The 27,963-nt window shown below is 46.2% G+C and overlaps 4 protein-coding genes across 8 annotated transcripts; 2 read left to right on the top strand and 2 right to left on the bottom strand.

Moving 5' to 3' along the window:
- Positions 1-5: 5 nt before the first annotated feature.
- On the bottom strand, positions 6-3,970 carry LOC132457863 (SKI family transcriptional corepressor 2). 4 transcript variants are annotated; one of them, XM_060052229.1, is made up of 4 exons: positions 3,668-3,970; positions 2,282-2,337; positions 1,890-2,094; positions 6-1,577 (listed from the first exon to the last, which is right to left on the bottom strand). In XM_060052229.1, the coding sequence occupies exons 1-4, from the start codon at positions 3,870-3,872 to the stop codon at positions 964-966; spliced, it is 1,080 nt and encodes a 359-aa protein (XP_059908212.1). In that variant the 5' UTR covers positions 3,873-3,970; the 3' UTR covers positions 6-963. The 4 variants fall into 4 exon arrangements, with proteins under 4 accessions (XP_059908212.1, XP_059908229.1, XP_059908220.1 ...); XM_060052246.1 differs by having other exon boundaries at positions 2,282-2,846; positions 3,108-3,957; XM_060052237.1 differs by having other exon boundaries at positions 2,282-3,514; positions 3,668-3,957.
- Positions 3,971-4,027: 57 nt separating this feature from the next.
- Positions 4,028-9,634, top strand: wdr6 (WD repeat domain 6). The gene is made up of 7 exons (XM_060052287.1): positions 4,028-4,177; positions 4,356-4,451; positions 4,541-4,693; positions 4,928-7,865; positions 8,032-8,109; positions 8,338-8,454; positions 8,736-9,634. The coding sequence occupies exons 2-7, from the start codon at positions 4,382-4,384 to the stop codon at positions 9,424-9,426; spliced, it is 4,047 nt and encodes a 1,348-aa protein (XP_059908270.1). The 5' UTR covers positions 4,028-4,177; positions 4,356-4,381; the 3' UTR covers positions 9,427-9,634.
- A 796-nt stretch (positions 9,635-10,430) lies between these two features.
- On the top strand, positions 10,431-14,314 carry LOC132457884 (uncharacterized). 2 transcript variants are annotated; one of them, XM_060052269.1, is made up of 4 exons: positions 10,431-11,563; positions 11,654-11,713; positions 12,445-12,879; positions 13,272-14,314. In XM_060052269.1, exons 1-4 carry the CDS (start codon positions 11,557-11,559, stop codon positions 13,472-13,474), a joined length of 705 nt encoding a protein of 234 aa, XP_059908252.1. In that variant the 5' UTR covers positions 10,431-11,556; the 3' UTR covers positions 13,475-14,314. The 2 variants fall into 2 exon arrangements, with proteins under 2 accessions (XP_059908252.1, XP_059908260.1); XM_060052277.1 differs by having other exon boundaries at positions 10,431-11,713.
- Positions 14,315-18,084: 3,770 nt separating this feature from the next.
- On the bottom strand, positions 18,085-19,758 carry LOC132463875 (putative nuclease HARBI1). Its single transcript, XM_060060035.1, has 4 exons — positions 19,348-19,758; positions 18,701-19,231; positions 18,373-18,586; positions 18,085-18,158 (listed from the first exon to the last, which is right to left on the bottom strand). The coding sequence occupies exons 1-4, from the start codon at positions 19,414-19,416 to the stop codon at positions 18,085-18,087; spliced, it is 888 nt and encodes a 295-aa protein (XP_059916018.1). The 5' UTR covers positions 19,417-19,758.
- Positions 19,759-27,963: the final 8,205 nt, after the last annotated feature.

Raw genomic sequence — 27,963 nt, 5'->3', positions numbered from 1 at the left:
ACTGATTTCAATTTAGCTGCTTTTAATAAGAATTTCAAAACCATCAACTGTGATTGTAGTTATTGAGCATGACCGTTAAGACAATTTGACAAAAGACGAAAATTAGCCTTCTAGATCTTGTGCCTTGAAACCGTTAGCAGTTTGGGATTATCCTGAGCTTGTGACTTCACATTCTCTCGATTTGCGCAGATCAGTCTCGGCTCGAGCCTGATAAAGCCATTCTCAAAAATGTAAAATTGGACCAATCAGCTGTAGGGGGAGGAGTTAGCATCAGATCCCTCTCATCTGAAATAGATTGAATAACGATGTTAAAGGATAAACAGTAATTTGCACAATACTTATTTCAATGTTTCTGCCTTATGTACTATTCTATTTGGCATGAGCGAAGAGACCAACAGTGTTACCTAGTAATTTATTCAGATTGGCTCAAATTCTTAATGTCAGGCCACGCCCATATATGTGAAAATCCATTTCTGCTCAAACTTAAACCTTTGGATGGTTTCACTGTCACAAGGCCATCAAACTGTACCAGGCAAACATTTACAAACGAGTTCAATATGGGCATCCAAAGTAGTACAATGATATATTACAGTATTAAAAAAAGAAATGACAATATAATCAGGAAATTTAAAATCTTCCAGATTTGTATTGACTTTTGAAATTATTGCCCTCAATAATTAAGATAATTTAGAACCATACTTATAGTCCTCCATTAACTCAATATTGTCTCGGAGCTTTCAAACAGCAGCAAAATCAACAATCTCTTGAAAACAACATCAGAGATTGTTTCAAGATGCCGACACATTCCCCGCACATTAAAGCAGTGGGTACAATCACTTGCAACGTAACAAAAAAACGAATGATATATAAAAATAGTCTTCCCCATTTGTCTTATGAAGACAAACGGGTATATAGTCAATAATAAAAAATAAAAAAAACATTTAAGTCCATCTCGTTGTGACGTCACACGATCGCCCCCTCCTTGATCGCCCCCTCCTTGGGCGCCCGCTCCTTGGGCGCCCGCTCGCCGCTCCCCCACTCGCCGCTCCCCCACTCGTCCTGGTCGCTGCCGGAGGACGAGGACGAGGACGAGGACGGCGGCGGCGGCGGGACGTCCTGGCCCATCCTCTTCAGCTTGGCCCCGTAGTACCTCCTCTTCATGCGGTAGGCCCGGGCCTTCTCCCGGGCCGCCCTGCCCTTCTCCCTCAGCACCTCCTGCTCCCACACCAGCACCCGCATGCGCCGCTCCCACTCCAGGCTCTCCATCTGCTCCCTGCGCCCCTCCTGCTGCTGCTGCTCCCCCAGCATCTCCACCCGCTCCTCCTCCAGGGCCTCCACCCTCTCCCGCTGCTCCCGCTCCCGCCTGGCGAGGGCCGCCGCCGCCGCCGCCGTCACGGAGCGAGGCGTGCGAGGAAACTTGGGAGGGGGCGCCGTGTCTCGCAGCGCCGGCTCCTCGCAGCGGCGTCGGGCTGGTGACGGAGGCCGGTGGTGTAGGGGGGGCTGCTGGGGAGCGTGGAGGAGGAGGCGGGGAGGGTGGTGGTGGGGGTTGATGTTGGGAGGTTGGACCCTGGGGACACCTGGCGAGGTCAGGGTTCAAGGGTGAGTGTCAAGTTATGGTGGGGATGACGTTGAATACTGACCGCAACAGTTTTGGCATTAAAACTATTTGTGTGTGTGTGTGTGTGTGTGTGTGTGTGTGTGTGTGTGTGTGTGTGTGTGTGTGTGTGTGTGTGTGTGTGTGTGTGTGTGTGTGTGTGTGTGTGTGTGTGATTAAGCCAATGTTATATGTGGATGACATCCACTGAAATGTCCTTGAATCAAAAAGTTTAACCTCAAGTAAACCTTTTTTGATTCGTAAATAAACAGTCTGTGTGTTTTACTAAACGCACCACAGTCGACACTGCTTTGGCTCGGCACGCCGCGCGAGTCTATGAAGCTGGTCGGGAACGTGACCTCCTGGAACGAGGCGTTGTGGGAAGCGGAGCTGGCGCCGAGGACACTGTGCTCCAGGTCTGCCGACGGGTCACTTCCTGTCAGCCGGTCGAAGGCGTTGAGGTGCAGGCCGAGAGCCACCGGCTCCTTCTCCTCCTCATCCTGGGAAGGAGGGAACCGTGACGTTTGTTTATTACCAAGCGGTGGTGACGCCCCAAAGCATCGACTGTATCCACGCCAGCGTCTCGGTGATCCCAGGCCAGACGTCCCAGCTGAAGTCATCCTACCCTACGACGACACCCCGCTTAGAAAATGTAATGTATATGTTATAGCAGGTGACTGCTTTTACCTTGATATTGCCGTAGCCATTCACATGATCGGCGACATTCATCACCATGATGTGACCTAACCGAAGAGGGGGAGCGAAAGAAATGTAGCAAAAAGACAGACGGACAGACAGAGGAAGAGAAGATGGGAATCAGAGGGTGGATGAGAGGAACAATTATTCAAACAGTAAGCCGGTGTTTCCCTCTGGGAATAAAGAGTACCGCAGCCATGGTGATCACTTAACCAGCATCTACTCGGAACGCCACACAATACGGACCCTTTGCGTGTGATGTCACTGTTGCATTCGCCACCATTTGGGGTGTCAAGCGAGGGCTGACCAGGGGGGTACTACGTCAAGGCTCTCAGGGTTTGGCTGGTGTGTTTGGCTCACGTTGTGGGGGGCTGTCGACATGTCCAAGGAGTGTGACCCCAGCAGCAGTGGCAGCAGCATCATCCTGCGCCTTATTATTGCTCAACCGTCTTTTGGTTTTAAGAGCTGCAGGTTTTTTTGGTTGACGCGGAAATTAAAAGGTTTCCCACCACTGTTGGAGAGTAGTCCGGGGACAGTGGATTCCTACTTTGTTTACCTAGAGGAAGAGGAAAGCAAATGTTACAACTGTTTAAATCAACCGTCACATCGATGCAACTTTTGTTATCAACACTATTAACTTGATTTGTGCTGCGATTGCATGAAAACACTTTTATGTGTTACTTAACATGTAATATTAAATCAAGTAGTAAATTGTGTTGATGAACTTGTGACTAAGATTGTAAGATTGCTTGCAGCCACGTCTATTTAACGTCTATTTACTAATTCATACATGTTTGAGAGTTTTTTTAAAACTTACTCGAGATGCAAAGTGCACTGTGCAGACTGAGTCGACTGGGCTCCAATGCAGGCACCGTTGCGTTTCACAGCTGTCACCCAGTGCTGCCTTCTCTCCAAATCATGGGGATATCGGTCAAATGACACAAGCGAGCCAGGAGTCTTCCCTTTGTGACACCCAACAGCAACACAAGCGTGCACCATTATGGCCAAAGTAGAGCGGGACTATATAACCTGGAAAACTGCACACTGGTTCTCTCAGGCTGGCAAGCCTCGGCCCTAGGCTTGATCCGCGCCTGACACCCAAAATGGCGGTCTGAATGGAATAGTGACATCTGCTAGGGGTTTTAATATGTTTCGGTGGGTCTGTGTGGTTGCTGATCCGACCACCTAATATCAATGCATGGGCATCCTCGTTTGCGTTTGTTGCTGCAGTAAAGAACAAGGGGAACACGAATTACAAAACCCAACCTCTCTACTGGCAAATGAACATGGCCATTGGCCACAGATACGAGATGTATAGTTACACACGAGATGTGTACATTGCTGTGGTGTACATGTATGATCTGTGGATTGGACTACCTTCTACGAGCTTGCGGACGGCTGCTTTATGGCCACAGCCCGCGGCGTGGCTTGTGAGGGCTGCCTCTCCCATCGTCTGCAGTTTAATTGCTTTGCAACAAGCTTTGCATCTGGCCAACTGAATGTCTTGTGGGTCTTTGACGAGCCAGTCTTTGTATATATCCTTGGAAAGCCACGCAACCTGGAATTTACATTTTCCAGGCATGTTTATGGCCGTAGAAAGTTCGGCACCGCAGGTCCGCAGCGCTTACAATGGTCAGGAGAACAGACTTTTGCGGCTGTCACGTGTGACGTTCACCCCATCACAACAGTGCTTAGCCAATAGGCGGCCCTGTTGGACCCAGCTGACTGTCCTATAACCGATTGTGATTGGTTAAGATACACATGCGGAAGAAGGACCATGGGAACGGCGTGGATGTATTGGACAGACATATTTTCATATAGCTGTATGTGAGAACGAGAAGCGCCTACGGTTGGATTGTAGACACATTTGATCACGTATAGCTCTATGTAAGTAAAACAAGACATGCATAAATATATACTGTGTTTCATTACAAGGAAAAAAAAAACGTATTTACTAACTGTCGGACTTCTTATGCGGCTAACCTGCAAGTTATAGTCAAGTATCCAAGTTACTCAAGACCTCCTTCTGTAACGTGATACTTACAGTCCGTCTTCGCTCACTCAGGATGGTAATAATTACCTAGCTCCACAATGGAAACGGTGGTGTTAATTGCTCCAATCACAGCATTGGAATTTTTCTTGGAGGATTACCTACTGAAAGGTAAGCTCTTCCTCAACCTCAGCCGTTATTTTTCTGTCTTTCCCTACACTTGCCCATTCCCTCTCTCTAACTGTTTACTCTTCCCACAGGCGAGGGTCCAATCTTGACAGTTTTCAGCCTCCAGTCGCGCACTAGAGCCTCAGCCTCAATTGATGTTCTTCAGCACTATCGGATTCATGGTGTCCGCCCCAAATATAAGCACAAACAACCACAACAGAACCATGAGGCAGAGAAAGAAGAAGGTTGGGCAAGATTACTCACAATTAACCGGTTATTATTTGAAACTGCATCCCTTAGCTGTTTATTAGTCAAATAATCGTCATGTATTTTAGTTTCATTCAGTCAATTATTTATTTGGTTTTACTTTTTTTATTCACTGAATATGGACAATGCTTTCTCCTCCTGATCATGACAATCATGTATTTCCGTCAATCTTTATCAAGCATCTAATACATGTCCTTGATCTTTGCCTCCAGGAGGAAGCTCCGCCACAGAGCCCGACCTCTATGACTTGGCGGTGTTTGGAGGTAAGGGTGTGCGGTTGGTGCGTCTCATCACCCAGCTCCACGGTGGGGAGCCGGTGCGCCTGGAGGCCCACGGCCCCCTCATAGAGCTCCGAGACTGGATCCTGGACCTCTGCTGGCTGACTCAGGACGGCCGCGCCCTCCTCGGCGTGGCTCTAGCCCATAACAGCGTTCTTCTCCTGGACCCTCACGAAGGGATCCCCCTCGCTCGCTGCGGCTGCCTGGATGGATGTCTGCTGTACTCTGCCCTGCTGCTGGTGGACCAATCCTGGAACAACTCCGTCCTGGTCGGGGGGACAGTCTTCAACCAGCTGGTTCTTTGGAGACCCAACAGAAGGGCAGAGGAAGTGGAGGTGGTCGGGGAGGAAGGGGGCGACCCTGAACGCAAAGCCCCCGTGGAGAGGCGCTTGCTGGGGCACGGCGGCGTCATCTTCAGCATCAGCTACCTCCGGGCGAAAGGCTGGCTGGCCTCGGCCTCCGACGACCGCAGCGTGAGGGTGTGGGGCGTCGGGGCTCTGGGGGGCCCTGGTCCCACGTGCGGGGAGCCGGACCCCGCGTGCCTCATGGTCCTGTACGGACACCAGGCCCGGGTGTTCTCCGTGCACCTGTCCCCCGGGAAGGTGTACAGCGCCGGGGAGGACGGGTGCTGCCTGGTCTGGGACTGGTCCCGCGGCGGCGGGGGGAAGGTGGCCCAGACCTTGAAGGGCCATCGGGCCGGCGGGATCCGAGCGCTCGCCGTGAGCCAGGGAAGGGAGGAGGGCGGCACCAGAGCGAGGTGGGTGGCCACCGGGGGCGCGGATGGAGGAGTGAGGCTGTGGCGGGTGGAGGAGACAAAAGTGGGGGAGGAAGACGACGATGAGGAGGAGGAGGAGGAGGAGAAAGAGGAGGTGGGGATGGCTGCCATGACGGACTTGAAGTTCTCTGGACGAGGTACGCCCAAGGGGGTGTGCGTGGTAGAGGACGGGACCGCAAATTGGGCCCGGAGTAAAATCTTGGCATGCACTGACCAGGGGGCAGTGTACCAGGGCAGCTGTGCGGCCGCCGGACAGTGGGAATTACTGTGGCAGGGGGATCGGGCGTACCAGTCCTACTGCGTGATGGAGGTCCTAACCGTCACGGTGAAGGGTGCCACCCCACGTAAAGCTCACCTATGTGTGGTGGGGAACCTCAGCGGTGGGATCCACGTCTTCGACACGTCCCGTCCCCAGCGCGGACTGTCTCTCAGAGGAGGGGACGGGAAGATCCACAGCCTCGTTTGGGTCGAGGGACACGCGCCCCACGCGGGGTACCTGCTAGCGTCGGGTTCCCACGGCCTGGTCCACCGCTGGCGCGTGGAGGCACGGCCGGACGGAGACTCGGGCTCAGTTCTGATCGCCGAGCCTCGCCCGCCGTTTGCCCTGCCCCCCTGTGCCAAGCGGTGGTTAACCAGCGCGGTGCGCCTCCGCAAAAGTCCACCGGGGGCGCTGTGGGTGTGTGGGGACCGGAGAGGATCCCTGCTGCTGTTTCAGGAAGGTAGCAGACCACGAGGAGGAGTGGGGGTGGACGAGGAGAGGGAAGATCCAGACTCTTTAATCACAAGCTCAGCTGGCCGACAGACCAACGCAGATGCAGAAAATGAAAAGGAAACAAACTGTTGTGATGAAGAGGGGAAGGAGTGGTCGGATGGCGGCGGGAAGAAACCCGCAGGACAGGGTGACCCGCCCCTGCAGCCTCTGAGCTGTCTGTTTGGCGTGCACGGGAAACAGGGGGTGACCTCCGTCTGCGAGCACCGGGGCCTCTTGTACAGCGCCGGGCGGGACGGCTGTGTGCGGGTCCTCAGGGTTCGCCCCGCCACACCGCAGTGGGTCCTCCCGGTGGACCGCCGCCCCAGCGCTGGGGAGATCATGGAGCCCGACGGCGGGCCTCAGCTGGAGGTTCTGAGGGTCCAGCGGGCCTGTAAGGGCATGGAGTGGCTGGAGAGGGTTCTGATCCTCGCACCTCCTGAACCCTCGACGGCCGAACCGCTCTGGGACGAGGAGGAGGAGGAGGAGGAGAAAGAGGAAGAGGAAGAGGGAGGAGGAGGAGGAGGAGGAGTAGAAAAGGAAGGATGGTGTCACGAGCAGGCCGGGGAAACTAAAGCAGAACAGGAACTTACAGGCAGAGGAAAAAAGGGATGGCACGACGGTCGAGAGTGCCGCTTTGTCGTCGCCGGGTTTCAAGCGGTCAACTTCGTGGTGTGGGATCCCGTGAGGCAGGAGAGGCTGCTGACGGTGCCTTGCGGCGGCGGCCATCGCTCCTGGATTCTCTGGCCCCCCTGCAAGAGCTTGTGGCCGGGCTACGGCGCCCTGGTCTTCATCAAGCATGGGGCCGTAGTAGCCACGCAGCCCCCCAGAGAGACCTCGACCTCGGCCGGGGTGGCCGGCAAGACCGGGGCTTGCGGCCTCAGAGAGGGCGTTCATGGGAAGGGCATCGGGTGCGTCTGTAGGCTGGGGAGGGTAGGGGGTACCGGGGACGGGTCTCAAACTACTCGGGGCATGGGGTCGGATGAAGGACACTGGGAGGTCCTTGTGACCGGAGGGGAGGACACTAGTTTGACCGTCCTGGCCGTCCAGCCGAGCTCTGGAACGGTCCAAGTGTTGTCCGTCATCACCGACCACATCTCCAACATCCGCACTCTGGTGGCTGTCCTGGACCCAGCGGGCGCGAGGCCCGGAAAACACTCGCTCTCTGCCCTGCTTGTGTCTGCAGGTGGTCGGGCTCAAATGCAGTGTTACCGGCTGCTGATTGGATGGGACGAAAAGAGGCGGGAGCCTTATTGTCAGGTGATTCAGGTGGCCAGTCACCGATTGGACGAGCTGTGGGAGAAGAGGCGGAACCGACACAAGACGGTGAAAGCAGACCCAGAGACGAGGCAAGCGGTGTATAAAAATGAACACGTGATAACTTTAGTTTTTCCTCTTCTCAGCGATTCAAGATCATACTTTACTTTACATCTTTAGTTTTTTGACTAACTTTTAGTCAAATTAATGTTTAGGTTGTGTGTGTGTGTGTGTGTGTGTGTGTGTGTGTGTCTCCAGGTACATGTCCATAGCAGTGGTTAACAGCGACGCCGCGACAGCTGTAGTGGCGCTAGCCTGCAGCGATGGAGCAATCAGGTCAGTGCCCCAGGAGACAAAATCATGAAGATTTAAAAGAAAAACAGGAATTTGTTTGTGTGATTGATTTTGTTTCTGTTTATCACCAGAAACGGTCACTTTCATTTTTATTCTTGTCCTTGCAAACACTTTAACATTAATATCATATTTTATCATTTGAATCCACTTTTCACAGTCTCTGACTCACTCACTCATACTTTTCTTTATCATCTGTCGTTTTTTTGCCAGATTGTTCTCAATCAGTGAGGTCAAAGGTCAATTTGATTTGTTATGGGAGAGTTTCTACCACCACCGCTGTGTGCTCAGTGTCGCCCCCTGCTGTCTGGTAGACGCTACAGGCAACAGGTAAGAAGAGGTTTCCTTTTTTTTTTTTTTTTTATTTCAAAGTGCAAACATACATTTACAGACACCACATAACACGACAAAACCCAGATAAGGAGAGGTTTCTTATGGGCAGAATTTTATCACATCCCGGCTTATAAAATAAGAAAAGATTCACTTTATTAATGCCAGAGTTTTAAGACATATTAACCGTGTCTGCTACTTTATTGAAAAAACATGTTTACATCTTCAGCGCTAAATTATGTCCTTGTCCTAACATGCCGCCTTCTCTTTGAATCTCACAGATACAGACTTCTTCTTAGTGCAGCAACTGATGGCAGAATTGCATTGTGGGACTTTACCCCAACCTCATTACTGGCTGGGAATTTGAATTCGAAATCGGACACATCCTCTCGGCCTGGCCCGTGCCTCACCTTTCCCGCCCACCAGAGCGGAGTCAACTCACTGGCGGTGTGGCAGGAGAGAACAGAGGACGGTTGCCTGGTAACCGTCGCCAGCGGAGGCGACGACGGACAGCTGACCCTGTCTGTGGTTCAGGTGCGGTACCCCGAGGTGCAGACAGATGGCGGCAGAGTACTTTCACAAGAGCACCACCACCACCACCACCAGCTCCTCCTCTCCCCGGCCAACCTCACCCTCCTCTCCCAGTCCCGCGTCTCGCTGGCCCACTCCGCCCCGGTCACCGCTCTGAGCCTCCTCTGCCCGGGCTTCCTCGTGTCCACCTCCCCGGACCAGAGGGTGCGTCTCTGGAGGGTGTGCAGTACCGGCCTCCGCCCCATGGAGGCGCTGTACTCCCACGTGGCGGACGCGGCCGGCCTGGCTGCGTGGGGGGGGGAGCGGGGTCCGGGTGAGGGGGACGAGGGGTGGGTGAAGGCCGATCCTGGATGTGAGAGCAGGGGTCTGGGCCTGGGGGGGTGGGTGGTGGTCTGTGGTCAAGGCCTACAGCTGCTACACGTCAGGACGTCTTCACCATGACAGAAAGTGAAGAAAAGCATGTACATTTACACACACACAAGGTGTGTGTGTGTGTGTGTGTGTGTGTGTGTGTGTGTGTGTGTGTGTGTGTGTGTGTGTGTGTGTGTGTGTGTGTGTGTGTGTGTGTGTGTGTGTGTGTGTGTGTGTGTGTGTGTGTGTGTGTGTGTGCGCATTGTTTCATGATGTACATTTTATAAACCTGCCAAATAGATGGATATTATACTCAATGTTGGTACTCTATGTACTAATAAATATTAATTTATACCAATTTAATCCAGAACTCCTGTGAATTATAGTTCTGCACATCAATGTGAAGACCATTGCGGTAATTGGGCGTGTGATCGATTATAAAGTGAATGTAGTGAAAACTGAATTTGGTGAATATTTAATAGCATTCAACAAAGTGTGTGTGTGTGTGTGTGCTGTATCACAAATCTCTTTCATTGATTAACTTCAAACGATCAAAGGAGAATGTGGCAGGAATCTTTCTGCATGTGTGAGTGGAGAATATATTACTTGTGTGCGTGTGTGAGAGACGAAGCGAGACGGCGAGATCAAAGATGAGGCCTATAATTCGATGTGGCGCCGTGTTGTGTTGCTGCTTATTTGCAAAGCAAAATGCTAATTCCATGCTAACAACTCAAAGAGAAATGCTCATAAGTGGAGGTTTTGAGTTCTACTGGTGTGTGTGTGTGTGTGTGTGTGTGCACGCCCCTCAGATCTGATTGTGGTAGACTGAGTTGTTGGTCAGCGCCCGGGCACCAGTAGTGCCCGGGTGCTGTTGAACATGCACAAGAGGACGCAGTATTTCTGTAGTTTGTGTATCTCCCCAGGCGTGTGTAGTATGTGAATGTGTGTCGGACAGCAGGTGGATCCGTTGTGCGCTGAAGCAGAAGGAGATCAATGTCAAGACGATGAGCTTTGTGTGTGTGTGCGTGTGGAGATGGTGTGCTTTTTAATTGAATGCAAGTGTCCGGATGGGTGCACACTTGCTTAGGAATGAAAGTGTGTGTGTGTGTGTGTGTGTGTGTGTGTGTGTGTGTGTGTGTGTGTGTGTGTGTGTGTGTGTGTGTGTGTGTGTGTGTGTGTGTGTGTGTGTGTGTGTGTGTGTGTGTGTGTGTGTGTGTGTACGCATGTGCGTGTGCCACCCGTTCTAGGTAGGTACAGAGGGGCCCATTGCTTTCCATCAATATTTCAACCTGATATCATATTGCCTATTGTCCTGCAATCTCCTCATCGCGGAGATGGAAAGGAGAGAGAGAGAGTAGTATGAGGTTAGGAGATTAACAAACCATTCAGACAGAGAAGGTCACTGTAAAAGAGATATTTACATTTGGTTAATGTATGAAGAGTGGGAAGCAAGGAAGAGGAGGAAGTCTGCACTACCCTTCACCCCTCTGCAGTCCTGTTCAGGGAGCCAAGCCCGTAGACCCAGCAGAGAGGGAAACAGGTGGGCGTGGCCAGGTGAGAGCGGGAGGCATCAGAGCGTAATGGCTCCTTTCACTTTATCAACGGGCCGTTGTTTGACCTCTTAAGAAGAACTCATGACCTTACCTTTTAAAGATTTGTTCAGGACTATCCCCCAGGCTCATTCAAGAACCATGAATTAACTTAATGTTGTAACTTTCAAATGCATTTTCATGTTCCTTTAGTTTCTGATCATTGGACCTTAACATATTGAAGTTTGAAGACACATTTGTACCAAGCTCCCCCTAATGTTTGGCTGTAAAACGGTACAGATAAGAATAGGGAGGGTGAATGCACTGTGATAGGGGACACGATGTGGTAAGTGATAGGGGAGACCCCATGCTGAGAGAGAGAAAGAGGGAGGGAGCGAGAGAGAGAGAGAGTGAGAGGGGGAAGAGAAGCAAAGGAAACCAAAGACTTTATGTGAGACGAAGAATTTATTAGACTTTATATCGCACTGAAGAGGATAAGAAAGAACAAATTCAATAAAGGAATATCAAGGAATTACTAAGGCTTTACATAACATTACGTAGGGTTAAATAGAGTGACGCAGCGACAGAAAGACAAGTTAAGGCGTGGATGGATGAGTTTGAGTAAAAGGGAGAGAGGAAAAGTAAATGAGGATGGAATTAATGGACGAATCAGAAGTAGACAGAGACGTGCATGTGTAGTGAGTATTGTGCTAATTACAACCACTAATGAGTTTGAGGAATTTACGTATTTACTTTGAATGCATCTCTTAATTCATTTTCATAACCAGGACTTACGATGTCACAAGAACGCTTACCTCTGATTGGATCTTCGAAAAAAAAGAGTGCAGGTAATCACTTGTGACTCATGATTTTATAAATTGCAAATTGACAGATTAGCCTGGTATTGATTATGTGATTATCTTTTAATTAAATTGCTAATTGCCCTCCAACAGAGGCTAACTCAAAGTAACAGAACACATGTCTTTCAACTGTGAGCAATGTGTGTAAGGATATAATGGGTGATGACATAGTATTATGTAGTTGGAATGGTAGTGTTTTTATAAAAAACGGTGTGAGAATGTTGTGGTTTTAAAATACTTACGTATTTTAGAATGTTGTGGTTGTTTTTTAGAATGTCTAAATGGTTTGAGAATGTTTAGATGTTGTTAGAATCGGTCGGTGTGAGAATGTTTATGTGGGATGTTTTTTTAAATGTTGAATCACAGACACAATCTCTCTCCATCAACCATATGAACAAACAATCGCACTTCGCACAGACATATTGCACACAATTTGAGCAAGAACAAAATGGTTTGTTGTTGCTCAAATTGTGTGCAATATGTCTGTGCAATTGTTTGTCGGTTTCCCCTTTAGCTTAGGCCTGCCGTAATAATCAATGTAATGGAATGAATTTTATTCTTATAGTATTTTAGGTTGTCTATTGACAACTGGCCGGGGACTACAGCTGGAAATGAGCAAAATAGGCTAAAGCTGCTCCTTTGAGCGTAATCAAAGGGGACTGTCCACGTAACTACAAACAAATAAACTAAACTAAACCAAACGTGTTGTTCCCCACCAGCCAAGGCCTCAAGCTCCGCCTCCGCTGCTCCCCAGCGCCCCCCCCTGGCCGGACTGAGACGGCGCAGCAGCCGGCCGTCCCAGCCCACCCCCTCGTCCTCCTCCCACCCCCTCTCTCACGCCTTCCTCCACGCCGACACCTCCATCACCCCCTGGGGAGGGCTCTCCCTCTCCGAGTCCTCCTTCACCTCCATCCCTCCTCCTCCTCCCCCCCCTCCCCCTCTTCCTCCACCTCCCCCCCCTCCCCCTCCCCCTCCTCCTCCTCCTCCTCCCCCAACTCCGGTCCAACCTCGCCTGCACCCGCCTGCCCCCCCGTCCCGTCCCGCGGCGCCCCCCTCTCGCCACGGGCGGCGCGGGGTGGGCAGAGAGGGGGGAGGTTCGAATCCCTGCTCCCCTTCCTTGTTGCACCGCGTGTCGGCCCAGATGGAGAGCCCAGGTAGCATCCCAGCGTTGCTAAGTGGTTAGCCTATCCCTGTATCACTGCAGTATCTCTTAGTTGTATTAGTATCAGCTAATATTACACCAGCCCAAGGTGTTCCTCGTAGTTGTCCTTATTCCCTTATTATTCCTTAGCATTTAGTATGTTATTACTATTGACTATAAAGATATTTAGAAACTTTAGTCTGTACTCTTGTGTACTCTAAGTAGGTCTTAGTAGGCTATCAACTTATTTTACAGTTAGTTGACCAAGGGTAAATTGATAATCTTTATTTCTTTGTGTATTCTCTCTCTGTCTCTCTGTCTCTCTCTCTCTCTGTGCCTCTTTCTGTCCCTCTCTCTCTGTGACTGTATCTCTCTGTGTCTATGTCTCTGTCTGTCTCTGTCTAGGGAGGGAGGCCAGGGAGTTACGGGCCAGGCGGAGGCCTGTTCCGCGCATGCCCCGCCTCCCCCCGCTGCGTCCAATCACCAGCCTCAGCTTCACGCGCAGCTTTACCTTTTCCTTTTTCGAGCTGCCGGTCCACCAGACGGCCAGCTGTCGCGCCGAGCGGGTCCGCCACGTCATGCTCCTGCTGAGGCAGATGCAGTACTGAGCCCTGGGTTGGCTCTCCCTCTCTCTGTGGGTCACAGTGGGGCTTGTACCAGGGTCGAGGTTTCACATCAACGTTAGCTTTTGGTGGGGGTCTCCAAATCAGATGCTAACAAGACAACCCTGTTATCCATCGCCTGTCTCCCAGTGTTAGACCCCCCCCCCCCCCCCCCCCCCCAAGTCTCACGGTCAGACTTTAGCAATGCTTGTGAGTGACTGTGCGTCTGTCTGTCTGTCTGTCTGTCTGTCTGTCTGTCTGTCTGTGGTGCGTACGTGTGCCTGCAAACCTTTTAATCCTACTGGATAATATATAAATGAATGCCTTAGTTAAAATGAACATAATTACTAAACATGAACACCATTAGAAAATCTTTAATCGTCCAGTAGTTAACTTTCAATAAACAAATTATTAGTTAATGCTTTTTACTGTCGAATAAATGTTTAATAAAGGTATATTAATCGGTAACCCTTCCTTTTACAGTCCCCTAATTACTAGGTATTTACCTGGTAAATATATGGTAAATCATAGATATTATTGGGTAATTACCACTGGTAATAATAAGGTAAATACAGAGGAACTACAGCTGAAGAAAAACCTCCACTATTGCCCATCAACTCAACTAAGTACCGTGTATTTGTAACTGTTTTAAGTTGGTAATAACTCAGATATAATTGTGTACTTCATAGGAAAGTAAGCAACCAATTCTTAGAAACAACTCTTCTATTACCCATCAATTCAAGTTACAACTGTAGTTATCCAAGGTTTATGTTGGTAACAGCCAAAGTCTAATTATGTACTATCTAGAAATTAACATAGTACTTTCCAATAAATTACTTTTTCTTATATTGTTATTGTTCACAGCTACACCCATTTATAAAAGCTTTATTCGACTTACCTCAGAAACTACGAAATTGTTTTTATTTAAGTTGAAAAATTACAGCAATACTTACCTGGTAATCTCTGGAACAATTTTCCTCTAGTGTAGTGACGAAGCCTTGTTTGTTTCCATGGTTTTACCATATTCTTACCATATCTTTTGTAATAGATAATTCCATTGTCCATGGAGTTAACTGGAACTTGTACCATATATGTTCTGCAACGTTACTGAGTAAAACATGACAATTTAATCAGTAAGTAAGCTGAAACTGTATAGTAAAAGGAAGCCTTGTTTGTTTCCATGGTAATACCAGGCTCTTACCATATCATTTGCAACTGGTTATTCCCTTTCCATGCAATCAACAAACTTGTACCATATGTTCTGCAACGTAAGTAAAACGACAATTTACCCAGTAGTTAAGCTGAAACTGTACTGTAAAAGAAAGCCTTGTTTGTTTAAATACCTAGTAATTAGGGGACTGTAAAAGGAAGGGTTACCGGCATACTACCTCAAGTTCTATGGTTATTCTGTTTTTTTATATCATGTTGATCTTGTATAATGTTAGATCCAAAATAAAGTGCAATATTGCAGTTTCCAACGCAGATTGTGAGCATGAATAATATTCTTATCTAATCATAGTGTTTTTCCATGTGGGTAAGTTTGCATTCCTAAGACATTCAAACTATACAGTAATATTCTAGAGACAGATATTGTATCAAAAGATCAAAAAAATAAAATCGAAATAAAGATCAAAACCCTGTCAACGACTACTAATGACGTACGGTAACTGGGTCTTGAAGGGTTGTCCCATTTCCTAGGTTTAGGATTGAGGGGTAGGGCTAGGGTTAAGGGATTTGGCCAAGGGGTGTAACGGGATTGGGCCTAAGGCTGTAGGAAAACTTAGATCTGACTGTATTTAGAGAAGAAACCCCATGGAACGTGTATGCAGGCTTGCGCCGTGTATCCAAAACAAACGCAACAAGATTCCATGCACCTCATTCCTTTGGGGCCGATGCATCGGGTTCCATCCGATTCCATCAGTTCAGCTCAAGGACGCCATTAACCCCACCCATACCTGTGTGATGTTGAGCTGATATTTAAGTCAAAACTGTTTTCAACCGTTTGAAATTGCCTGGTTACCTTACCAGTGCCGAACCCTGATCGTTGACGCTCTGACTGTTTACCGTCATAGGCAGAGACGCAGGGGTTAACAGGAGAAAACCACAGATGAATTCTCTCTCCATGCAAAAAAACAACAGGGTCCTGACCTTTTGAATCTCGTGGTTACCTTGTCATAGTGACTCTACACAGGGCCGAACCCCGGCAGGGAAGTTCCCCTTTCCTACACATTTAGATAAATCGCTAGAAATGGCGAGGGGGTGGGGGGGCTTCTTCTGCTTTTAATGTAACACCTGTGCGTGTGCGGTAGCCTATGTTCCGAGGTCTATCGCACTAGTGCAGGCACGCACTATCACGCAGTTACGCAACATAACTAACAGACACGGAAAGGCATGAACGAGGCCTTAATGAACGTTCATTGATATTGGCTAGTCGTTGGCTGTGTCCCAATTCCTAGGACGCATCCTTCGAAGGCTGCATTCGAAGGATGCGTCGACGCCGATTGCGTCACAGCGTTGCGCCAAGTGCTGTCCCAATTCCAAGGGTCCTTCAAATGCGGCCTACGAATGCAGCCTTCTTTTCCCGGATTTGAAGGATGCATCGGCTGTATCCTTCGCGGCCCAACGTATCCCAAGATCCTTCACGGCCCAACGTATCCCTCCCAAGATTCATTGCGCATTCAATCCAAAAAATAAAACAACAATGGCGGAGAATGTGGATTTGACTTTTTCATTTAAATGTAAGTATTTGGTTTCCAGTCACTCGAGTATTTAACGATACAAATGTTAAAATACTAATTTGTATTGTTAAAAACACAAATAAGTTATCCTTAAAACTTATTTCATTAAAGTAATAGGCAATATAAGTAAGGTAACGTTACAGTTAGTGAAGCTGTAACGGTAACTAAGAACACCCGTTAAGCCCTATAGTTTTAAATTTAAGCGGTCAAAATGGTTTTATTTACCGAAATTGGGGCGATTATATAGATAATTTGCTATTCTGTAACGTTAGATAATTGGACCAACGCGAACACAGGTTGTGGACCCTGGTTTTTTTCAGACCGTAACGTTACAGACGTTGGGATTGATTACACAGCTAACTTGGTTATTTTGCTATTTAAGCTGCTTTTGTTTGTTAGTGTAAAGTAAAACTAATTCTAACATTTGGTTTTGCTTTAGGGAGCAAGGAGCATACTGCTCAATTTATCAAACTCAGGGGGGAGAACGACGAGCTCTTCACCGGGGTGAAACATTCGGCGAGTGTGGCTTGGGGGTAAGGAAACAATCGTTTATTTATATCGTAAGTTAGTTTATAAAAATTATTATAGGCCATTTGTATATCTACATTTGACCATCTTGTAAAGGTTAGTTAAATTAGCCCTCATTGAAAAGCAGGACAGATACAACATCCACAGAAATCGTTTACTACGATGTCCTATTTTGGGTTATTAAAGAAAGACAAAAAAAAGTCACAGCTCGCATCAGTACTAGACAGCACTCGAAAAACACACAAAGAAAAAGGGTGTTTTGACTTCTACTGGTTGTCTTATTATTATGGGCTTCATATAGGATGAGGGCTAATTTAAATGTAACCTTTACAAGATGGTCAAATGTATATATTATAAATGGCCTATTGTTAACATGGGCTATTAACATGATTGATAAATGTGTCTCTTGTTTTCTCTGATTAATAATCTCTCTGTGTTTAGGACAATTCTGGAGAAAATAGGCCTGCAGGGGAATGTGACTCCCCTGCAGGCAAAGAAAAAATGGGATAATTTAAAAAAAATATATAAAGTATGTACAGGTCATTTTAAATATACATTATTTGTTTTAACCATGCAAGTTAATAAACACTTTTGCTGAAATTTGTTTTGATACTGCTGTTGTTGTTAACTGCCATGATTGATTTCCTCTGCCTTAGGATTGCAAGTATCCAGGGTCAGGAGAGGGGGTAGGTGGGAAACCCACTGCTGCCACTTGGCCCTGGTTTGTCCTCATGGATGAGGTATTGGGACAGAGGCATTCCACCAACCCCCCTGTCCTAATTGCCTCCATCCCTGAGGACACACCAGGGCCAAGTACGGCAGTGGTGGATTTGGAGGTGGAGGAGAAGGATGAGGAGGAGAGCAGGTCCAGGAGGAGGTCCAGAAAGAGGGACAGAGAGGACGAAATGTTCGAATTGATTAAAGAGGACATGAGGCTGAACAGGGAGGCAGAGGAGAGAAGAGCCCAGGAGAGCAGGGAGAGAATGGACCGTTTTTTTTTCAATTTTGGAGCGTATTGCTGACAAATAATTTCAGTTCTGTTAACATTGTTTATTATTATTATTTAACTTATTTTACTATTTATTATTTAACTTATTTAACTATTTATTAACTCACTTTTTTATTAACTATTTATTATGAACTAATTTATTTGTATAAAACATGTATAAAACAATAAAACTATTTACAACAAAACATTCATGTGACTATTTACAACAATTATTATAAAACTACTATATAAACTTATATATATATACTATATACTTGGAAAACTACTATATACAAAAACATAATGATTCAGCAGAGCAGGGAGCCCCTGGTGGTGCTGCTGGACCCGGATGGGCTGCCACATTAAAGACCCTGGTGTCTCCTGTCAGTGGGACATCCAGGGTTGGTCTCCAGAGTGTACTGGATATGCCTCTCCACTGTCCACCGCACCGAATGGGTTTGCAGGGCTGACTCAATCAACGGCTGCCATGTCACTAAAATATATTTGGAAAAGGGCAAGAATAAGAGTGCATACTAAATACTACACAACCTTATTTTGACAAAAGAAATCTTGCCACAAATTATTTGAACGGGTAAAACTATTCTACAAAACATTTTAAATAAATATAAATAGCTTTTCAATTATTTTACTTGCCTGTATATATTGGTGGTCAGGGTGGGCCTCCTCCAGGGCAGACACCTCTGCAGACAGCTGGTCCCGCCAGGGAGCACCACTGACTGCCTCCAAACCATCGCCCCCCTCATCCTCCTCTACATCCTCCTCAGGCTCATCCTCCTCCTCTGGGGCCATGATGTCATCGGCCCCAAGGCAGATGTTGTGGAGGATGGCACATGCTGTTATGACCTGAAATGGTAAAGAAAATAAATGAAAAAATGATATATGCCTCCTGAGAAAATAATAAATGTTTTTTTGATTTACTCTTAGTATTCTAAAAAATCCTGTTGAGTGATTACTTACGTGAGGTACGAAGGTGTGGTGCACCTCCAGCGCTTGCAGGAAGATGGCCCTGAACCTGGTCTTCATCATTCCAAAAGCACGCTCTATAATGGAGCGTGCCCTGGAATGATGCCAGTTGAAGCGCTGGGCTCCCACACCTCGCACTGGCCTCTTGTAGGGAGTGATGAGGGGTAGTGGGTATTGGAGGCAAGGGTACCCGCCGTCTGCAAGGATGAAGTGCCCTGGAGGAGGGTAGAGTGACCTATACAGTGGGCTGTGGCGGAGGACTCTGGAGTCATGGACTGATCCAGGCCAGCCCACGTACGTATCAAGGAAGCGGCCCTGATGGTCACAAACAGCCTGCAGAATTATGGAGGAAAACAGTTTCCTGTTCCTGTAGCAGTGACCATCAGGGCCGCTCGGTGGCTTGATACGGACATGGCAGCCGTCGATTGCTCCCGCTGCTTTCCCAAAAGCGCGGTGTCTTGCCAGCCCTGCAAACCCATTGGTCACTGCCACCAGGTCTTCAGGGGTCTTCGGGAGGTGGATGACCTTAAGATAGGATAGGATAAGAACAACTTTATTATCCCACACAGGACATTTACTTGTTACAGCAACTCAAGAGTCAAAGATAGAGGAAATTAGTGATAAAATAAATATAAATATACTTTGTGGCGAATGGCCACCACCTCCTCAGTGACCCTGTGGACGATGCGGTGGACAGTGGAACGAGGCATCCCGAACACTCTGGAGACCACCCTGTATGATGTCCCACTAGCCAGCCAGAATAGAAACACCAGGGTCTCAATGGTGGCACCCCATCCATGGCTCCGCTCCTGGCCGAGAAGGTCCAGCAGCACTGCCAGGGCCTCCCTGCCCAATCGGAAATCCGTTTTGGTGTCCTGGCCATTAAAATAACGGTCCAGGACAGGAACCGTTGGATTGATCCTGCAGTACACGGGTCTGGGCTGTTTAGTGAAAGAAACAGAAGTAAAACTGTTGAACAATAGCTGGATATTAAGTGTGGAGAGTTTAGATAGATAATGCTTAAATATATATGTATATATCTATCGTTATCTATCTATGCAATATATATATATATATATATAATATAGTTAACAGTTATATATCAATCTAAGTTACTCAACCTTTATTTAGCTGATTAATGACAGAAACATTTTTTTATATTAATGTAAGGTTGAGACTATTTTAAATATGTAATTATATTGTCAAAGTTCAATGACATTTACATTTACGCTAGCCATATAACACGATGATGTTAACAATACTGCTGGTTAAAAGTAAGGTAACACAGCTTCACCAATCTGTGGTCGTCTCTTGCTCGGAGCCGAAGATATATCCCCCGTCGGCTCCGGCGGTGAGTATTCCCCAACTCCTCCAATAAAAAATAAAAGATAAAAAATGAAATTATAATTTCTGGCTCCATTTTTGTTGGTTTCTTTGTTCGTTTATTGGGTTTCTTTGTTTTGTTTTTTTCGCGCTGTCCGGTATAACTTCTGTTTACTAACAGGTCAGGTCAGCTGTCAGGGTGGCGGTGACAGGAGCAGCGCGTGGTGGTCACGTAAGGTAAAGGGCGGTAACGGTTTGTTACGTAAACCGGAAATGCTCCGAAAGCTAGACCGTCCCATTTCTTCGGCCTTCGGAGTGTCCTTCGCGGTCTACGTAGACCGCATCCTTCGAAGGACGCGGTCTACGAAGGATGCGTCCTAGGAATTGGGACACAGCCGTTGTTTATAGTTGGCAACATTAGCCTCTTTAGCAAACCAGCTCGAAAAACAACAAAGCACCTCTTTACATTGTATTGCATGGACAGCAAGACCGTGCAATTCATAAATTGGTGACCGGAATAAAGTAGCAATGTAATCAAGTGTGTAAGAGCATTTAAAATCGACATTAAAATGACCAACGTGGTAGCCTAGAAATCTAGACGCCCCTAGCGACAGAAAATTTAATTTGCAGCCAAAATCTTTCCGATATGGGTCTGGCTTGCCAGGCTACCAACGTGGTACAAATACAAAGAAAACAAATCTCTTCACGGGCGCAGCCATTTTTGTGGAGAGCGTCATCACTGCCCTCGGTCTACTCTCAGAATTCCGAGAGATTAAGACAAAAAGGGGAGTGCCTCTGAGAAATGCCACAAGAAAGCTGAGAGATTTCCCAGCTTCCGACTCGGAAGGCATGCGGAATCTGGAACACACTATGAGCCCTGGGATGTCTTTCCCTCTCCCTCTGGGTCACAGTGGGGCTTGTACCAGAGCCGAGGTTTCACATCAATGTTAGCTTTTGGTGGGGGTCTCCAAATCAGATGCTAACAAGAGCGTGGGTGCGTGCCTGTAAACATTTGAACCCTTCTAGACAATGTATAAATTAATGTGTAACACTCTTTTGGATTAGCAGATTAAGAATTCTTTATGCAACAATATTCTGGGCCAGATTACTAGGTTCGACTACTGGAGCAAGATGGATAATTAATGAGACAACACTGTTTAGTTTGACGACTTATTATTCAAAAGTTGTTTCTTTAAACAGTACAAAGCAAACATAACCTTATGACATAACCTTGAGCCCAAGTAGGAAATAAAAGAGAATAAAAGAAAATGTAAAAGAGAATTTAATCTCAATGAATTTCTTCCTGGTTAAATAAAGGATTGATTGAATGGCTTCAATGTGACCTATTGTCACATTGAAGCCAAAGGGTGTGGTGTGAGAGAAGTTTGAATGTGCTCAGACATGTTGATTTCCACCGAAGTCGATGAGAAGCACATTACGCAATCCGTCCCACGCAACGGATATTACGTTATTGGCCGTTTTTACATTATTGGTTGATACAGGATCAAACTAAGAGGTAAGAATCTGTAACGTTGAAGAAAGCACAGACAGACAGGCAGACAGGCAGACAGGCAGACAGGCAGACAGACAGACAGACAGACAGACAGACAGACAGACAGACAGACAGACAGACAGACAGACAGACAACCCCCCCCCCCCCCCCCCTTCCTGGTGAGGGCCATTTCCTTCTCTGGGGATGATAAATAGCAGAGGTGCTCTCCCTCTCGACTCACAAACCTGCAACTCCTCTCGTCCCTCGTTCAACAGCTGCATCATCTGTCATCCCAGGTGAGTCTCATACCTCAGGAAACACCTGCACTCGTAAACTGATGACTGAAAACTTTAAGAAGACACTCATCTGATTATCCTTATTCTAAATTAAATGTATAGTGAAAGGGATGTGTTATAAAAAAATGTCGGCGTATGATTGATGATCGATTTAGACTTCTATGGAAAAAGTTGAAAATCTGCCAAGATCCACGTATAGATCTTCGCAGAGCTGCCTGCATTTATGCTTGTACGTCACATTAACATTAACACAAGGGGGCATTATGGTGTTTCCATTCCCAATGTTCATGCTCCGAAGGGCAAATCCGAGTCGGCACTCTTGAAAAGATGTTAAGAAAGCAATATATTTGTGCGAATTCATTATTAGAAAGGATTCAAATGTAGCGTTTGGTGTGAAACTAATTCAACATCCGAAAACAGTGTTCCGTGCATACATATTATTCTTGTGTCTAGTTGCCTGATTCTGGACACTATGCTTGTTTCCTGCTTTTAAAACAGAAGGTCATTTGGAAATGATAATGTTCTGATTTGCATCTGCTTGAATCCAAATCATGTCCTCAGAAACATGAGTCGGAACTCTCTCAGCGCCAATCAGCAGCTCTTTAAAGGGGACTTCCTCATGAGTAACAACCAAGAGTACAAGGCTATCTTTCAGGTGAGAATAGATATAGAGAGGTAGTTACCATAATGTCACACAAGTCTTTCACCTAAACAATAACTTATCTTCATGTCCACTGGACGATGGAAACTTTGTCATCTACAAATGGTCTCCGATCTGGGCCACCAACAAGATTCAAACCTGGTCGTTTACACCAAAGAAGATGAGGCAGTCTGGGCCAGCAATTCAGTCGCTACAAATTGCAATCAGGTTCGTCTGACCCTGACCAACAAAGGAGAACTGGTTACTTCCAAGAAAGGGGGGGAAACCTGGTCATCTAGTTGTCGCTAAGAAGTTTCAATTCAAACAGTGATTTTATGCGGTCGATCGAGACATGTCACGCAGGGATTGGTGTTACATGAAATAAACATAATCATAACCGCTCACTGTCTGGCCCTTTTGTTTGTTATTTATGTTTATTTAATTTTCTAGTTTTAAGTGTTTAACATCAAACCGCTTACTCTTTTCGCTACAAACTTTGACCAGAGGCCTTTATAACTTTGTCGGTTTTCTTTCTGGTTGTTTATTAGTATTAATGTAATTATTACAGTCTTAACATACAGTCAGAAAAGTGGAGGTCGCAAGCCTTTGAAATTCAGGAAAGGAGCCGGCGGAGAGTGAGATTCAATGACCTCGTTGCCTTTGTAGACAAGCAGGCTAAGATCGCCACAGACCCTCTCTTTGGGGAGTTACAAGGCGCCTCAACTGAAAAGAAAGAACAAACAAAGTTTCAGAATGGAAGAAGGCATGAACGGCTAAAAGGAAGCAGCTTTGCTACTAATGTAGCTGCATCAAAACAGGACGAAAAATGACCATTCAAAAAGGAATGCAATTGGACCGCCAATCTATGCTGCTCTCAATAAGCCATGTTTGTTCTGCAAAAGAAAAGTTGTGCAAACGTATGCATTTGTTGACCCTGGGAGCTCTGCTACGTTTTGCACGGATTCCTTGGCAAGGCAGCTGAATCTTCAGGGAAAGAGTACTGAGAGTACTCGTCTTAACTAAAATGAGTTCAACTAAGCATGTGAAAAGTCTTATGGCCTTCTCAGATACTTGGAGGTCAGTGGACTTCAGGAAAATAACTTCATCGGCTTGCCTAAGGTTTTCATCCAAAAAAGCATCCCGGTAACAAAGGAGCACATTCCCTCACAGGAGGACGTGGGAAAGTGGCCATATCTTCAGGGAGGGAAGTTGCCGTGCATTGATGCTGAAATAGGGCTCCTTATAGGTAATAATGTTCATGAAGCTTTTGAGCCATGGAATGTTATTCACAGCCAAGACAGCGGCCCATATGCTGTGAAAACTGTTCTTGGTTGGACTGTTAATGGCCCGCTTAGAGAACACAGAGACAGTGAGTTAGACGACAGTGAACAGCACCCAGTCACAGTCAACAGGATTTCCCTAGAGTCAGTGGAAGAACAACTCATCCAGCAATACAATGCAGATTTTCCTTAGCATAATTGCAACGACACTCTGGAAATGTCACAAGAAGACAAGCGGTTTATCGGCTCTGTGTCCGGGTCAGTACGTCATACAGATGGGCATTATTACATCAACCTCCCCAACCTGTGATCAATGTTCCAAATAACAGAAGTGCTGCAGTGCAGCGTGCGCTGAATCTCAAGAGGAAGCTCAGCAAAAGCAGTGGATTTCACCAAGAATACACAAGCTGTAGAGGTGACATGCTGAAAAAGGGGTACGCAGTCAAGGTACCAGAAGTTCAGCTGACCCGACAGGACGGGAGAGTGTGGTACATCCCGCACCATGGGGTGTACCACCCACAGAAGAAGAAGCTGCGTGTGGTCTTCGACTGCGCTGCTAGCTTTCAGGGGACGTCACTAAATAAAGAGCTGCTTCAGGGTCCGGACCTGACTAACTCCCTTATGGAGTGCTAGCACGCTTCCGACAGGATTATGTCGCTATGATGGCTGATGTGGAAGCCATGTGTCACCAAGTGAGAGTTCCAGAAGAAGACACAGACCTTCGGCGCTTTTTGTGGTGGCCGGAAGGGGATCTGGAGCAGGAGAATGCAAAAATTAAATTAAAAAGGTTCAAGACGTTCAATGTTCAGAAACGCTTGACTTGGAGAAGCTTTCTGAGGATGATGATGAGGTGAGGAAGGCTGTCATCGTGCACCGCACTGCGGTCACCGAAGGCTCTGATACTGTGGACAGGTTAATTAACTACTATTCCAGCTGCCATCGTTTAAAACCACGCCAAGGTTGTGATCTATAAAAAAACAACTTGACGGGAAAATGTGCGCAGCCCTAAGCAAACTCTGACCCATGCTTACGCATAGTTTAGAGGAAAAGGAGAATTGGGGAAACAGATGGTGTGGTGGTGAACTGAAGTCCGACCGAAGAATTGTAGAGTGAGAAGAACGATTATGTTTTATCATCGCCCTTCATAAATTTAATTTCAACCCGTATCATGCGTTAAATCTATGTCATCAGAATAATTTAAGGCAACTGCGTTATTTCTCAGTTATAACTCCAGAAACATCTCCTTAGAATATAAATAAAATAAAATTCTCTATATTTAATCCCGTCACTCCATACTGTCCACTGACGGCGCGACTGCATGGAATAAACCATCTGTCCAACATGTGTCAATAACATAATATTTTTATGTGACACTGTAAACACATAATCAAATGTCAATTAAATCCGAAGTGTGGAAAACCAAGCCACACTCCTCATCACAATCGTTGTCCGTTACTCTTGATGCTTTTCATGACAAATCAGGCATTAAAAAGGGGTTATGTTCAAGAACATTTTACGTGGGTAATTACAAACTGATTATCCAAGGTGTTCTCGGTCAGTCTTATTACCGTAACCCTATAAATACAGAGGTGAGCGCCGTGGTAATGCTGCACCATATGGCACTTCTGGCGGACCATGCAAATGGCAGGATTCGGAGGGAGAGGGTGTTTAGGGACCATAACGATTTATTGCTAGGCTACATAAAAATATGTAACTTTATGTCAGACCACTTCTTTTTTAATTCTGGGACTGTGCGCTCCGTGCTACTGACAGAGTTCACTGCTGCAGCAACATGTTGCCACACACTCTGCTTTTTGTTGTTGGCGATCCCAATCCCGTGACCGCCGAACAAAACTACTTTTCGGGCCTCCATCTCACCCACAAGTGTCTCCACTTCAACCTCCGTGAAATTTCGCTTTTTTGCTTTTCTCAGTACTTCTGCCATTGTTTCCGACAAGACATAATACTTGCATCTGAGTCTGTTTTATATGCAGATCGAATTCATGAGGTCATTTGCATTGACCATTTATGGTTAAAAAGGGGCGTGTGCAGGGCGGAACGTGAAGCTGATTCAGCTGCGCACACTTGATCCCACGCACAGTTTTATAAATGAGACCGATCGCTACTAAAAGTGTACATACGCCCAAAAGCCAAGTTTTGCGTGCGCCAAAAAATATTCCGATTTATAAAACCCTGCGTACGCACACCGTACGCAATCAATGCTTTATAAATCACAGAGTGCCTATAAGTGTGCGCAGCTGAATCAGCTTCACGTTCCGCCCTGTACACGCCCCTTTTTAACCATAAATGGTCAATGCAAATGACCTCATGAATTCGATCTGCATATAAAACAGACACAGATGGAAGTATTATGTCTTGTATGCATTTCGCTCTTACGTTCTTAGCGAACGTAAGAGTCACGTGACGCATTTTTTGTCACGTGGCAAAAAAACGTAGGCATGTCACATGTTTAAAGCCTTTATTTTATTCATTCAATATTAAAATATACTCTCTCTCTCTCTCTCTCTCTCTCTCTCTCTCTCTCTCTCTCTCTCTATATATATATATATATATATATATATATATATGTGTAATCTATTTATTTATTTATTTACTAAACGGCTCTTCTCAATGCCGTGGAACGCTCCGTTCACTTGCATGGGCCTTCCCGACTTCCGGCGGTGAATTATCTTTTCCTTCCGGGCTTAAAGTTGTTTTAAAGTTGTTAAATTAAATATCGTTACACGGTTACGTAAAATAGCATAATCAGCAAAGAAAAAGGTTTTATAGCCATGATTTAAACGGCATGCGAGCTGCTGTTTTCAGCGTCCATAGCAACTATAGCAACCATGTTTTTCTGTCGAGAGCTAAAATATTCTTCGTCATAACTATCAAACCCAAATACTAAAATATCCTATTGTCCGCCTCTGCCATTTCACGGAAAAATATCCTATTACCTCTCGTTTTGGATAAATTCCAATGGGTCGTAATCTGTGGCGGAACAAACCACCTACGTGGTCGTATTTTCCGAGAGGACAGGCTGATACTGGACATTGATTGGTTTGTAGGTGGGCGTGAGTCTGACGTCACCGTTCACCGGTATAGCCTTCATGAATGAATGAAGAAACATGTGAACATAATTTCCTGCAGCTCAGTTCAGGCAGCCGCCCAGACAACGCACACTTCCCGCTTTGACCACAGCTATAGCCCTAGATAAAGAAATCAACAAAGCAACCCCCGCTCCTAGTTACCCCGTCAGCATCTATAATTTCTCCTCTTGTGACATGTTGATATAACGTTGGACTATTAACATTACAATCAAACGTTCGCTTCCCCGAGAGGTAGGCCTATGCCTATATACTGACAATAATGTGTTATCGAAATTTAATGTAGCCTATTAAGGATACGTTTCAATTAAATGTAGCCTATGTAATCCAAGAGGTAGCTTAAATAAATAACAAAAAAAATGTTGAGAACGAACCTATTTGCAATATGTTCAATAAGACGTAATCAGGGACAAAATTACGTTAAATTAAACGTTTCCCGAAAGGGAAATATGCCTTAATGACAATAATGTGCTATACATTGACATTTAACATATTTGGGATACGTTTCAACCAAACATAATCCTAGAGGTAAATTAATGGCAAAAAATAGGTTGACAACGAACGTATTTGCGATATGTTCAATAACACGTATCCACAGCCAAGATACGTTTTTCAGACAAAATACGTTAAATGAAACGTTCTCTGAAAGGGAGATATGCCTTAATGACAATAATGTGCTATACGTTGACATTTAACCTATCTGGGATACGTTTCAACCAAACATAATCATAGAGGTTAATAAATGGCAAAAAATAGGCTGAGGACGAACGTATTTGCAATACGTTCAATAAAACGTAATCGCGGACAAAATACGTTTTATGACAAACGTAATTGAGAATGCCGAATAGTTTTCTGGGAACGTAATTTTGACGAGACAGGGTTGAACTGATACATTCACTACCAAAACGTCATTGATTACATCAAATACCTTTCTTATAGTGCTGATCTCTGAATTACCAGAGGCAATGGCCTCTGGTAATTCAGGACTTTATTTTAATGGATTTGTGTGTTTGTGTGTTTGTGTGTTTGTGTGTTTGTGTGTTTGTGTGTTTGTGTGTTTGTGTGTTTGTGTGCGTACGTGGCTCTCCCAGTCTGCCACCCACCTGCTTGGATGATAAG

Source organism: Gadus macrocephalus, chromosome 1, assembly GCF_031168955.1.
Source record: "Gadus macrocephalus chromosome 1, ASM3116895v1".
In the NCBI taxonomy this organism is placed as follows: Eukaryota; Metazoa; Chordata; class Actinopteri; order Gadiformes; family Gadidae; genus Gadus; species Gadus macrocephalus.
This window is presented reverse-complemented; position numbering and strand designations above follow the sequence as displayed.

What these genes read in the sequence shown, in the direction of transcription:
- LOC132457884 (XM_060052269.1), top strand. An exon ending in TTCGAAAAAAAAGAGTGCAG is followed by an intron (nt 11,714 to 12,444) that starts GTAATCACTTGT and finishes GTTCCCCACCAG; the next exon opens with CCAAGGCCTCAAGCTCCGCC. An exon ending in GGCCCAGATGGAGAGCCCAG is followed by an intron (nt 12,880 to 13,271) that starts GTAGCATCCCAG and finishes GTCTCTGTCTAG; the next exon opens with GGAGGGAGGCCAGGGAGTTA.
- LOC132463875 (XM_060060035.1), bottom strand. Translation starts at nt 19,416, where the DNA reads ATGCCTCGTTCCACTGTCCACCGCATCGTCCACAGGGTCACTGAGGAG. An exon ending in ACCACACCTTCGTACCTCAC is followed by an intron (nt 18,587 to 18,700) that starts GTAAGTAATCAC and finishes TTACCATTTCAG; the next exon opens with GTCATAACAGCATGTGCCAT. An exon ending in CCACCAATATATACAGGCAA is followed by an intron (nt 18,159 to 18,372) that starts GTAAAATAATTG and finishes TGCGGTGGACAG; the next exon opens with TGGAGAGGCATATCCAGTAC.
- wdr6 (XM_060052287.1), top strand. Translation starts at nt 4,382, where the DNA reads ATGGAAACGGTGGTGTTAATTGCTCCAATCACAGCATTGGAATTTTTC. An exon ending in TGAGGCAGAGAAAGAAGAAG is followed by an intron (nt 4,694 to 4,927) that starts GTTGGGCAAGAT and finishes CTTTGCCTCCAG; the next exon opens with GAGGAAGCTCCGCCACAGAG. An exon ending in GTAGACGCTACAGGCAACAG is followed by an intron (nt 8,455 to 8,735) that starts GTAAGAAGAGGT and finishes TGAATCTCACAG; the next exon opens with ATACAGACTTCTTCTTAGTG.
- LOC132457863 (XM_060052229.1), bottom strand. Translation starts at nt 3,872, where the DNA reads ATGCCTGGAAAATGTAAATTCCAGGTTGCGTGGCTTTCCAAGGATATA. An exon ending in CGTCCGCAAGCTCGTAGAAG is followed by an intron (nt 2,338 to 3,667) that starts GTAGTCCAATCC and finishes CTCTTCGGTTAG; the next exon opens with GTCACATCATGGTGATGAAT. An exon ending in ATGGCTACGGCAATATCAAG is followed by an intron (nt 2,095 to 2,281) that starts GTAAAAGCAGTC and finishes CCTCCTTCCCAG; the next exon opens with GATGAGGAGGAGAAGGAGCC.